Raw genomic sequence first — 13,544 nt, 5'->3', positions numbered from 1 at the left:
ATTTTATAAAATTATATTACTATAAATATCATATGTCTAAAATACGTTATACATATATGAAATTTTTTACAAGTTAACTAAATATACAATGAATTTAACAAACAGATTAATTTCTTGTTCTATTATTTTTAATAATTATTATTCTTAAATATATCGATTTGAAGAATAAAGTTTATTTAATAACGTTTATTGAATATTTGATATATTAGATGATATATACATTTATACGGGAAGTGTTTCATTTTTATTTACTACTTCCAAATATTTTTTTATTTTAGAAAAGAATTTAGGTAAATGATTCAGGTAAACACACGTAGAACAATTTCGAGGAGGAACCTATCTTCAACACGTCGTTTTTCTTTCATTGGTGGAAGCGCGAAAGGATATGAAGGTCACTTTCACTTTTTAAAATAGAATTATATGTATTTTTTTAAATAATATAAATCCTCTATTCTGCATATACAAATTTAAGTTAAAATATGGAAAAACCCGATTGCTTAAAATGAAATGAAATATTTTATACTTTATTTTAATATATCTTAATACGAAATATTGAATGTCTCGTTTTAATAAAAATATTATTAAATAATTTCCAACATAAAACGAAATAAAACGATGTCTTACTTGTTAACACAATCGTATACTGTTTCGCATTATTTCCATATTTTTCTATGATAGCAACTTCGTTATTGTCGTTTAAATCGTTATAGATATGTTGAAGTTGTTCCATTAAATTTTTTATCTATCCTATCAATATATTTTTATATTATATGTCTTATTGTTAGTAAAATTTAAAGAAATGATAAATAATATTATAAATATATATATATATTTTTTTTTTTACTAAAATAGTTATTTTAACAAATATAGTAGACAACTTGCCGTTTGACTGTTAATATAGAAAGAATTATATTTTATAACAAAGCTGCTAAAAGCAAATGCAGTAGAAAGAACTTTAATGATTAATTCAGTAGAACATGTTGAAGTCAAAATTGTTGTAAGCTGTAAATAATAATTTTTGTAAGAAGAAATGAAAAAAACATTGTTTTCTACTTTAACATATTTGAACATAAGTATTTTATACAACAATTTTTATCAAGTTGTATAATTACGTTTCTTGGGTTAATTTACATTTAAATTTATTATTAAAATGCCAACATTACGTAAACATTGCGATTTATTTCATCAGGGATGAGAGCAATCTGGTACCGTGTCAGATTGGTACTGATGAAGTAAACTTCAATGTTTACAGAAAACATATCATTTTAATAAATCTTCTTACCTGAAATATAATACAAGTTATCAAGATGCTAAGTATACAGATTATTTGCAATCCAACAAATTTTGATTTTTCATATGGCCACAAACCAACTATCAACAAGAGAGTTCGATTTAGACTGAAATATCTATCCATGACATTGATCATGTCTCAGCTAGTTCTAAAATGCGTTTAACAGCATTGAAGTCAACAAAGTGCTTTTATTCCCACCATTCAGTTAATCGATTAAGTGTTATCATTTTTTTTTCTTTTAACTTAGAACATATTCCACAATTCAAGTCAATTTCAATAATTCAGCCAATTAGACTAAATTTACTTTTTTAGACTTTTAGAAAATTTTTTAAGTTTTCAATGGAAAAAATACTGTGAAATATGTAATAAAATACTATTATAATATTACAACCCTCGCAATTTAATATTGCTTTTTTAAAATATTGTCGCCGTTTAAGTGTTCGATTCAATTACGAAGAAATTCGACAGATGTTCTTTTCTCGTAGAATAACATCTATAAGAAAAATTGCGTAAAGCATAAAGTAAATAATAAAACCAGCGCAAGCTCTGTAGTTACTTTTTCAATAACGTGTATTCTCATGTTCTATTCTAAAATACGCTCTTGTAAGTTACGTTTGATTATTTAGGGCCACTACTAGCAACTTTAAAATATAGTAAATTAATTATAAAATTATCAGTTCGTATTTACATCTTACTTTTAACAATAAATGCGCGCATATATTTTACGCTACATATTTTTAACGTAGTTGTTAAAAATAAAGTGTAAATTTTAACTTAAAATCAATAAAAACGTATAGTGGACTTTCTAATGTCTAATTTCTTTATCTCTAGATAACTTTATCCAGAAGATATCTCCAGGAATACAATAGAAATATCTCTTGGATAAAATTATCCACAATTTATCTAGAAGTGAGGAAACTGGACGTATATAAGACATGTAATAATGTTAAAATTAGTATTTTTATACAAAAAATAAATTTGCATTGTGTACATATAGATAAGTATATGAAGTATGAGCATAGACTATTTTATGAACGTAATTAATATTGTTTTGTATACTTTTGTAGTATCTACTTCGTTCTCCGCGTGGAAAAGAAGATATCTTAAAATATGACAATATGACTAATTGTAAGTAAAAAGTTTTTGCAAACTGGACATAATAAAAATTTTCTTATTGTTAAGCACGTTTCATTTTATTAGTATTTTTTTGAATTTAACTTCTTTTCTTTTATTTTAAAAAATTATTTAAAATAAGTTATCTTGTACATAAATAAATATCGTGTAAATAATTTTTTATGTTATATTGGATATTTTTTGGACTTTTCTTTATTAATTATGTATGCGAAGTACAAAATAGAATCTAACAGAAAAATCACATAAATTTTCATTCAACAACAAGAAGAAGAAACCTGTTACATTGTATACGATATAAAATTAAAATATAAATAAATAAAAGTGAAGTTCCTTTATTTTTTAAAATTAAAATTGAAAGCATATTGAAAATGAAGATCAATATAGGATCATGTTTTAATACAGCCTATTTTACAATTAGCTGCATTAATATTACGATAAATAAACTTTAATTATATTCGGGATACGTCACGATATAAAAAATACATTGCTTAGCGATGCACTTTTGTATACAGAGAGGGGATTGCAGTTTTATTTGCTCAAAAAAAAGAAATATTAACTAATTTTTTTGCAAGTAAAAGGTTATAAATGTTTTATGGCACATTTTTATTTGACGTTAAAGCATCATTGCTCGAGCTTTCATCTTCGATATTTTTCATATTGTTAGCAGCGGATGACGATTCAGGTACCTACGAAAAAAGATTAAAATATTAGGAAATAAAAATTGAGGATATTATCTATAAAGTTATTACATACTTTTACCTGATGAGGTAGATCGGACAAGGTGCATGGTAACCTACAGCTAGGTAAAACGTCTGGCATAGGTGGAGGAACCGGCGGTTCACCATAAGTATTATGAAGTTCCTCTAATCTTGTGCAGAGAGCAGTACCACGTTTACTCGTAGCGTTCATTTTTTTCATAAGCCAATCAGCCTGTTCCTCCAAACGTTTCAATCGATCGGCCCGTGTCGATAAAATTTCTTCTGGAGTTCGAGGCTTAGAAACTTCTTTTTCTGTTTGCGCGCTTACTTCGCTTTCCTGTAGCTCGTCTTTAAACACCGATGTAGACGAAGGCATAGAACTAATGTTGGCCGTAGGAGATTCTCGGACCGTATCCAAACTCGAAGATGAATCCACGGAGATGCTATCAGAATCTACGATGTTGTCTATTAGTTTGGAAGATCGTTGCGCCGTACCTTCTATCGACTCCTCTTCTTGACTTGATACTACTGACGAGGAAGACCAAACGTTTGACGAGGAGATAGAATTATCCGTAAAATTTTCCATTTCTGTCGCGGTCATACCAAAGACTGGAGCAAGAAAACGATTAGACGGGCCCATGATTAAGGGATCGCTAAACTGCACGCTTTTTATTGACGAGGACGATACATTAGATATAGGAAAAGGTCCAATGGAAAAGACAGACATCGTGTTGGTTGTATTTGTAACAGTAGTACTGAGTGTTTGAGAAACGGGCGATGACGGAATACTTTCGGATTTTATTGCCTCACCGTCATCGTCTTCATCACGTTGTTTTGACAAATTTCTGGTCGACGAATCATATGATTCACTATTAGACACTGTTGAAGGCAGGTCAATAATTGTAGTTGTTTGTTTTAATATTTTCACATCGGGTGACGAATATTGAGATTCGATAGTCGGAGATTGCCAGTTATTGTCATTTAAATCTGTCCTAGAAGTTGTCGTTTGATCAGTTTTTGTGACATCGCTGGTTTCAAGGACTGAATTGTCGCATGGATCTTCGAAAGACGTTGTCATATTCTCTCCCGAAGCCAAGACATTCTCACTTGATTCTCCATCAATTTTTATAAGATTTTGTATAACGTTGGTGAGTGCTTGATCCAAAGGATCCAGAATCTCTTGCGTACTTTCCATAATGCTCTATTCAAAATTATATCGATTAAGTCATCAATAAAATAAAAATTTAAATACCATTTGCTGCAATTTTGCTTACATCAGCTTCCGTCATGTTAATAAGTTCCGGATGCACGATTTCTGCTTCGTCTAATTCCGCTTCGGTTTCTGGAGTCGGTGTGCGTTGTTCCAAAGTCGCCGAGGAACCAGTCTTCGACTCTGATAATTCAGTATCTGTCGGTTGTTCGGATTCTGTGTCCGATGTAGGCGCTCTAGAATTCTCCTGCATTAGTTTAAGCAATATTTTATTTTAAAATAATGAAAAATTATAAAAGCTCGTATAAATAATTATTATAATAAAAACCTTTCGTGTCCGTCTGCGCGGGCCGTGTCTAATTCGTCCCTCAATTACTTCTTCTTCTTCGTCAGTATCATCACCTCTTTCATCACTGAAACCGCTTTCAGCGCTGTATAAAATGATTAAAATATGAGTTAAGAATTGCAGAATAATCTTCGTATTAAATAATAAAATAATAAAATTAATTCTGCAATTCTCTTTAATTTTTCTATAATGGAATACTAAAATATCTTGCATAGTTTTGAGATATCTTATTAAAAGAAAAGATCTGATACTATTTTTAGAGTTTCTAATAACTAATAATAAAATTTTAAATACCGAGATATTAATTAAAGTAAAAATATTCTTAAAGTCTGCTTAAAAAAATAAAATAAATTTTCAATATTTTTTATTCTTGTTATTTAAGGGCATTTCATTATATTAGTATTAAATTAAAACAGTAATATATACAATAAAATTTTAAATAAATGACCTATTGAAAGAGTCATGAACAGCTAAAGCTTTTCGTGCAGCGAATTCGCGACGTAAATTTCTCCATTCCCGTTCAGTATTTGTGTTTTTTTGTCTTGCCGATTCCCATTTCTCTCTGCAGTATTCTAATTCCTGTTTTAATTCTTGCAACATTTTTCTCTTCTCCTGCAACTCGTATCTTAATATCTCTTCATGCGTGTGCAACTGCTGATGTTGCATCTGCATCCGGCCAACAATATTCCATGTTTTTGTCAATTCGACCGATACCGTGGAAAGTCTCTTCTCCTAGATATAAAAGAAGCAATAAATTTTGTACAATTTCGTATCATATCATATCTCATATAAAAGACTTAGAACACCATTTACCTGTTCGCCCAGTTTACTTTCCAAATGAGTGTTCAGCTGCTTCATGCGGTTCATCTCTTTCTCCAAATGTTTTTTCTCCAGGATTAATTCCTTCAAACGAATATACGTTTTGCTCACGGATATTACCAATCTTGGGCCGGCCGGAGTGTCAACAGACTTGTAGCAGCTGTTCGGGTCAGAACAGGATGCAACGGAAACGCTCGGAGAGGTCACCGCGTGACAACTAAGTAGTTCCAATAAAACGCGCCACACCTACAACGTAATTGCACAATTATTTTAACAAAGTCAATCTATGTATTAAGCTTTTGAAAGCACGCAATCATATAATTGTCAATATTACGGTGACACAGTATTTAAATTAGTATTTATAAATATATAGAAATTATATTAGGAATTAATTATTATTTGTAACCTTCGGTAAATTATGAGCGATATCTTCTTCTTGAAGATCATCTTCCTTTCTATCAACTTCGTCAACATTTTCTATACTATTGTCTTCACTTGCATGTTTCTGGGACGCTTTACCGCCTTCGACTTGCTCAATCAAATCTAAAAGAAGTTTAGGAAGAGCTGCTGCTTCGGTACTTTCTTCCCTGGCTATCTCACTTATAAGATCGTGATTCTCCTACAGCGTTAAAATCAAATTAATTATTATCGTTACTTTTGTTATTTACACTCTCTTTCACAAAATTTAGTATAAATTTTTTAAATAAATATTTAAAATAAATTTAATTATTTCTCTCTCTTTTATAATTAATTATAAATTGTAAATACTAAATCAGTATTGCAATACCTGTAGCAACTGAGTTAATCGATCAAGATCCATGTCCGCAGAAGAAGCTCCGAGCAACATCTGCGTGAATAATCCATTAATGAGAGACATCTGATTTTGAAGATCTCTGCAATCTGCCTTGGTTAATCCCAATTGCGATTCTAAGTTCGTGATTTCCGAGTCTTGAGTGTCGACCTGGCGCGTATAATATAACATAAGAATCTCAAATAATTAAAATGTGTGAAATCGAACGGTAATACCTTAATACCTTGTCTTCGGCTCTCTTAAGCTCCTCTTCTAAATTCTCCGATTTTTTAAGAACATATTCCATTTTTTGTTTCACATCCGTCAGCTCCCTAGTCGCGGAATCTTTCAACTCGGTCAAAACCCTCAATCTCTCGTTGTAAAGACTTTTCAACGCGTTTATATTCTCCAATTGTCGATCGCATTCAATTCCCGCGTCATCTTGAATTTCCAGGAAACTTCTATCGCCCAATCTAACCAGCAGTTGTGCTAGATAGTTCTTCAACTCATTGGTTTGACGATCTCGCGCAATGAGAGACGTGCGTGTCTTGTTGGTCACTTCCATCAAACAACGAATACGTTGTCGGTGACGCTCTGGATCGTTCTCCAGGTGATAACGAAGATCATCCGTCTTCTCAATTTGATATCGCACGTCTCTCCTTAATTCATCAGATACCTGAAATAAACCTATGTTTATTATGTGTACTTATTTACGAATTTTAAGCAAGTAAAACGTATAGCGGACACAAACTTTTAGGATACGCGTCAATCGTTGCGCTTCCGCGCGTTTTAATGCTTTCTCGCTTTCATCCGTGTGCTTGCGTTCTTCTTCTTTCATCATAGTCTTCACAAAATCGCTATTCGCGGAATCGAGATATTGCGGATTTCGATTACTACAGACCGAACGTAACTGAGTCAACATGTTCGACGTTTCGGAATGAGACTTCTTCTCAGCATCCAATTCTCCTCGAAGTCTTTCCATCTCAGATGAGACCGCCGCGATAGCCCTATGTCTAGCTTCTCTTTTCAAAGTTAATTCTTTTCTAAACTCGTCCATACTGGAACTGGCAGGATTTGGGTTCGATATGTCATCTATTGATTCGACAATATCTACAGCACATAAACATCTAATTATATTTTGCGAGTTAAAAGAACAATACAAAAGAAATTGAGAGATAATATAAAATATACCAATATCTTCTCTTGAAACAACATCATCTTCATTTCTTCTTTCAGTCTTCATAATCTCTTTCAGTCTTTGAATCTCCTGCAAAGCGTCTTCAAGAGCCTTAATTTGTTTCCTTTTATCAGAAAGTTCATCGGACAGTTGTGTTCTCAATTCTGATATCTTTTGGCTTTCCACATTCTTAATCCGTTCAGTATCGAGCAATGATTTGTGCAGGTTCTGTTCCAAAATTGAAATTCTCGCATCGGCAGTGTCTTTTTCCGATTGAAGGATATCGATCTCTCTCAGTAATTTCTCGATTTCTTTCTTAGCGCAGTCTAAATGTTTCGTCAGTTCGTCGTATTGTTGTCTGCTTTCATGCAAATTGGTTTCCATTGTTACGTATCGCGTTTCTAATTTCTAAAAAAAGATAATTTTTAGTTATCTAATCTATATATTTATTGTTTTATTTTAAATTAACCATTTTTTATATTATATTGATATTGTAATGTAACCCTTTACAGAAATTTAATACTAGTTGATTCAAAATTGAAAGACTATAATTTATTACTTATTTTAAATATTAAAAGCTCTGTTCAATGTTTCTATAGTATTCCAAACAAATTATTAATTACAACTTTTCGGTAATAAATTAGACAGTATTAGATTTTCTGTAAGAAACGTCTTTCGTTTACTAAACTAAAAATAGCAAGAGTATGTATGGTCAAGATTTTCCAAATTAAAAAATCTTAGAACATCGTACCTCGTAATCTATGCTTAATTTTTCTACCAAATTTTTCTGATCCGTCAAGCTGCACAGTAGTCTTTCGTTCGCACTTTGAAATTTCAATCGATCCGTTTTTAATTTTTCAACTTCTTCGGATAATCTGAATATTTCTTTGTCTTTTGTAAATATTTCTTCACTTGCTGAATTTCTTGTCGGATCTTCGTCATTTCTCAACCTTGCGCGTCTTCTGCGCATTTTATCTAAATCTACGTTCATAGAACACAAGTTTTCGTTTAACGTAGGAATATTCGTCTCGAAATCATCGGAATGAGCACTACAGTAAGTATGAAAATCCGTTTCCTTGCTGGCAGTGCCTCGATGATCACCAAAACCGTCATCGGGTACTTTACCAATGGCTTCCGTCACAGTGTAACTTGTTTGTTGCTCGGAGAATTCACAAAGCGGTTCTGTGGAACTCGAACAAGAATTCTCGTTCTTTATATCTTGAGTTTTCAGCGAATTCTCCGATCCATCCGTTCTAGAGCGCAGTTTACTATCCTCTTGCAAGCGTTTACACTGTTCAAAAAAACTCGTCGCCAGCAATTCTTCTAGTTTAAGAACACGCTGCTCCAATCTTAGCATTTCTTCATTTTCAATGCTTTTATCGTACAATCTTTTCCGAGGAATGTCCCCGCATAATTCCAGATTTTCTGTTGAAATCTTTTGCTTCCGGTTCTCTGTATCCTTCGACAATTCTAAATATAACATTTCCATGCGCGCTAGCGTTGCATTATGCGTACTTGCTAATTGATGATTGGCCATGGCCAGCTGCGAAATAATTCGCGAAAGCTCGACGATTTCATTATTCTGTTGACACATTGGATGATCGTGACCATCGGCGGACTGCCAACCTGTCATTTGCGTAGCACACGTTAACTGTAATATAAATAAGCAGTTTGTAATTTCAGATTATAATTCGTTAAAAACTATATAGAATATATCGAATCATTAATTATTCCAAATTAACGATTAATATATCGAATAAAATACGTTTTGAACATTTAGGTACACGAAGTGTACAACACATAGGTCACAAATGATGAATCACGCAATTTCAAACAAAGAAATCTTTGTTTCTTTTTCCGGTTTCTTTTTCTTGTGAAAAATTTCACGCAAATTTACGTTTTCAGGGGAAAAAGATTTTACTGACGTGTTTGAAAGACAATGATCCGGTCTCGACGATTCGCAATAGTATACTGGCATGAAACACAATGCTCCCGCGAATCGACTGAGAATAAGCACGTGATTGCGACCGATGACTGTGGAGACAGCTTTTCGTGACTGTGAGTCAGCGTGTTCTCCCGAAAACGTGGATTGGAGAAGAGCCAGCTTGTCGCGACTAACAGAGGAACCGGCTTTCGCGAGACAAAGCCGCGTAATTTTTCTCCGATAAAACGCAGGTGCAACTTGACGATGGCAATGCCCGAGTTTAATTTAGCTGCCATCGTATACAAGCAAACTGGTCACATAACTATACAGTCGAGACATACAGCAGTTGGTAGCAGTTTAGCAGTATACTTATATCTCGATGTCAATCTTGGAAAAGTATATTTGCCAGATCCGTTGTTTCTTATAATTAATGAAAATAACGTAAAACATAAAATTAAAAATTGAATATAACAAAAGAAAAAAAAGAATGATCAATGGTTTACCAGAGTTCCGCGTTTAGAAGGCAGTACATTCGATAGGCTGGGTGCCGTTGGCCTCTGACCCCAGAATTCGCTAGTACTCAAGGTCGCGTAGGGGTTTAGACCCTGTGTGCCAAAATATTAAATAAATTCATAAAATTTTTCTCTTTCTCTATCTATCTAGCTATCTATCTCTTTATCCATTTCTATCTCTTCAAATACATATATTCATACTTTGGTTTGCAACGTACTTGTGACCGTGGCTGATCCTCGTCTTTGTAGATGCTTGTTCCGACGTACGTTCTTTGTCTTTCGTCGTTCGTGGAACAAGCATCTTCCGGATACAGAGTTTCTACTTCATGCTTGCTCGTAGAGATTAAAGTCGGCGGACCACTACTGCTACTTGATACTCCCATTATTTAAACTTTTCACTTACTATGTACGGAAAATATATGGAGACTTTGATTAATTTTTTCAGTAAATTTTACATGTTAGTATGCTGTTATTCATATTCCTAGTAATGAAATTAATGATCACTTTTTCAGATAGCAAGCTGGTCATTATTTGTCGTTATTTTACACTACTTGGGTTCTAATTATGAGTAATATAAGTATAGATATAGATATATACAATCTTGTGATTGTCTTTAAAATAAATTTGGATTTTAAATGTATCAAAAATGATTTATAAATTAAAATGTAATATGTTTCTCAACAGTACAAACTACATATTTAATGATACATAAGTGTAAAGTTGTAAGAACAAAAAGTTTGGATTGTGTCAGCTTTTATTTTTAGAAACTAGTTCGATCTAAATTGTATCCCGACTCTCTGAAGACTAAGTAGGGTAAAAAGAACTAGATTAATGCAGTAAAAATAGAAACACAAGTCGATTTAAAGTTTCTAATTACGATTCGAGGATAATAAATAATCGTTTGACAAAGGTAAATATAATATGCTGCAATAGTATGCAATACGTTTATACATATCATATAGAAAGATTTGCTTAAATAAGGTTTGATGTATTAAATAAATCAAGCTAGAGATAACAACGAAGATGTGTTTTTACGAAAGTGACAGCCGCACAAGAGAGTTTTCGAATACAGTGAGTCGGAATCCAAGTAAAAGTCGCTCACCAATGATCAATTGAAAAATCGTGAAATTCGTGGTTTCAGCTTCTCCGAGGGTCAACGACGACTCTGTCTGACTGCTGTCGTCGTTGCTAGCGGGCACCGACTCGGATTTCTAAAAATACCATTTCGAAAGACCGCCTGCGCAAAGCCGACGATACATCTTTGCATCGAATTCGTGCGCAGAAGCATCGCTTCAGACTTCCGCGCGTATTTCTCATCTTAGGAAGTCGTCCATCGAGCTCTCTTCCGATAATAAGAAAACAAATTTATGTCAAGAAAGATTTTCCGACAAATATCAAACAGATATTGCGTAGTTTTAATTTCGTATCATTAAAGGTTGATGTCTTTATGTAACGACAATTGATTCTTCAAACTTTTATTTTAACATGAAATTTACAAAATTAAAAAAGATTAATTTAATATTCTAATCACAATTTTTCCAGATTTAGTATTTTCAGATTATTAAAATTGTGTTTAAAAAAAAAAAATACACGTTTATTGTTCCTTAATATTTTCCTAATGAAATATGGCAATAAATCGTTATAAACCGTTGCAAAAGTGGCTTAGGGTACTAACTTGATTTACCTCAGTCCATAAATTGAGCATGCAACATTTCACGCTCTGATGGCGATAGATCCAGGTTTAACGCAGCTTAATCGCCAGAGAACTACAATCTCGTCACATAGGGACGGAGCATGCATGCTGACAGTGCCGAACAATGTACACGTTGCTATTCATATTATGCTTGCTGCCATATCCGGCGCCGTTCAATAAGGCGACTTCAATGTTGAACCACCAAACAAAAAATGATCTCACGTGCCATACTCTCTTCCGTAATGACTTTCAACAGAGTAATGGCGTTACGATTATTCGTCATAAACATTTTGCCTAAACGATGGAAAGGAGATTTCCACATTAATAGTAGAATATGCGAAATGTTTATGACAAATGACCATAATGCAATTTCTCTGCTGAAAATCATCGCACGGAAGAGTGTTTGACACGTGGATTATTTTTGTTTGGTGGTTCAACATTGAAGTCGCCTTATTGAACGGCACCGAATATGACAGCAAGCATAACACGGATAGCAACGTGTACATTGTTCGACACTATCAGCATGCATGCTCCGTCTCTATGCGACGAGGTTGTATAGTTCTCTGGTGATTAAGCTGCGTTAAATCCGGCTCTACCGCCATCAGAGCATGAAATTGTTGCAAATTATCAACCGCCAATTTCGCATCATGGCGTGATGGCGATATTAGCTTTTGGATCGTCGGTTCTCGTCCCGGCCTCCAATACTGGACTCATTAGTAAGGCATTATACTGGATGCCTACCTTATATAGGCCTACCTTATAGGCCTGAGAGTTATTCAATCGAGATTCTATATAAAGAGATATACGCGTGTTAAAGCACTTGCGAGAATTTGCGAATATCGATAGACCTTTGATCGGGGATATAGACCTCTGGCGGGTCGACGTAGTAATATTCTTCGCAATATTTACCTAAAGTAAGAACAACGTCCTATTAATAATTAACCAATATACGTAGTCCCCCAAATTTGCGCGCCAAACATTCGTCGGTCTTGAAACGCAATTCTAATAATCTGAAAAATCCCCCCCAAATTGCGCGCCGAATAATCGTCGGTCTTGAAACGCAATTCTAATAATCTGAAAATACTAAATCTGGAAAAATTGTGATAAGAACGCATATTTTCACCCGCGTAAAGTAGTAGTGAAGGCCGGGACGAAATGCCAAAAATTACGCAATATATCAGAATAAAATTAAAGATTGTAACGAATTTATTGGCTCGTAACCCTGTTTCTCTTTATAATTAGTTTTAACTCAATATAATAAATATTTTACAAACTAAATAAAAATATCTAATTAATATAGATTTGATTTAAAAAATAATTTTGTTGATTTAAGTAATAATAAATAATTCAAAGATTGCAACGTGAATTATTGTCGTCACAAGCTCTATCTTGAGAGATGCAGATCTCACAGTTAACAGAATAAACAACTATTTTAAGGTGCTTTCAAGCTTTCAGACAGTAATTGCTCTCGGAAAATGTAAACGTCCTAACAATAGCTCCACATGTATTCTATGTTCATGTTTCTGATAAACTACTATAGTTCATCAATATAATGACAAATATTCGTCATTGTTATCGCTGCATTTAACATTATATGTCTAATCCAACAATTAAAAGCACTTAGATACATTTTTATTTTTTATCGTATTTTGTCTTTAAAAAGAATAGAAATATGATTTAAATAAAACTTCGTTCCAAAAATTTTTATTTTTCGTGATACAATTTCTAAAATTTTTTAAAACAATTCTACGTGTGTGTATATTAATATTCAATTTTAATAATTTAAAATACATATATAAAATTTTATTTAATATTAACGTATTAACAAAATAATAAAATTATAAGTTAAAATATTCTTATCACCACAAACAAACATTAATCTTTTCTTTTATTTCTAATTTTTCAAAAAAACGGGAAAAGTTCTTTTCATTGTATATAAATATTAAAAAT

General features: G+C 32.8%; 1 protein-coding gene across 4 annotated transcripts; it reads right to left on the bottom strand.

Moving 5' to 3' along the window:
- Nucleotides 1-2,885: 2,885 nt before the first annotated feature.
- On the bottom strand, nt 2,886-11,057 carry LOC108772243 (paramyosin). Of its 4 annotated transcripts, XM_018537736.1 has the most exons (15): nt 11,004-11,024; nt 10,120-10,303; nt 9,893-9,994; nt 8,217-9,116; nt 7,480-7,873; nt 7,040-7,398; nt 6,533-6,964; nt 6,286-6,459; nt 5,905-6,117; nt 5,493-5,744; nt 5,128-5,411; nt 4,662-4,764; nt 4,398-4,580; nt 3,179-4,324; nt 2,886-3,111 (listed from the first exon to the last, which is right to left on the bottom strand). In XM_018537736.1, exons 2-15 carry the CDS (start codon nt 10,282-10,284, stop codon nt 3,016-3,018), a joined length of 4,803 nt encoding a protein of 1,600 aa, XP_018393238.1. In that variant the 5' UTR covers nt 10,285-10,303; nt 11,004-11,024; the 3' UTR covers nt 2,886-3,015. The 4 variants fall into 4 exon arrangements, with proteins under 4 accessions (XP_018393238.1, XP_018393239.1, XP_018393241.1 ...); XM_018537737.1 differs by lacking the exon at nt 11,004-11,024 and having other exon boundaries at nt 3,185-4,324; nt 10,120-10,335; XM_018537739.1 differs by lacking the exons at nt 9,893-9,994; nt 10,120-10,303 and having other exon boundaries at nt 11,004-11,057.
- Nucleotides 11,058-13,544: the final 2,487 nt, after the last annotated feature.

Source organism: Cyphomyrmex costatus, unplaced genomic scaffold, assembly GCF_001594065.2.
Source record: "Cyphomyrmex costatus isolate MS0001 unplaced genomic scaffold, Ccosl1.0 scaffold181, whole genome shotgun sequence".
Taxonomy (NCBI): domain Eukaryota; kingdom Metazoa; phylum Arthropoda; class Insecta; order Hymenoptera; family Formicidae; genus Cyphomyrmex; species Cyphomyrmex costatus.
Note: the sequence above shows the minus strand (reverse complement) of the source record. Positions and strands in the feature narration are given on the sequence as shown.

What these genes read in the sequence shown, in the direction of transcription:
- LOC108772243 (XM_018537736.1), bottom strand. Translation starts at nt 10,284, where the DNA reads ATGGGAGTATCAAGTAGCAGTAGTGGTCCGCCGACTTTAATCTCTACG. An exon ending in CTTCTAAACGCGGAACTCTG is followed by an intron (nt 9,117 to 9,892) that starts GTAAACCATTGA and finishes TTTATATTACAG; the next exon opens with TTAACGTGTGCTACGCAAAT. An exon ending in GATTGACGCGTATCCTAAAA is followed by an intron (nt 6,965 to 7,039) that starts GTTTGTGTCCGC and finishes GGTTTATTTCAG; the next exon opens with GTATCTGATGAATTAAGGAG.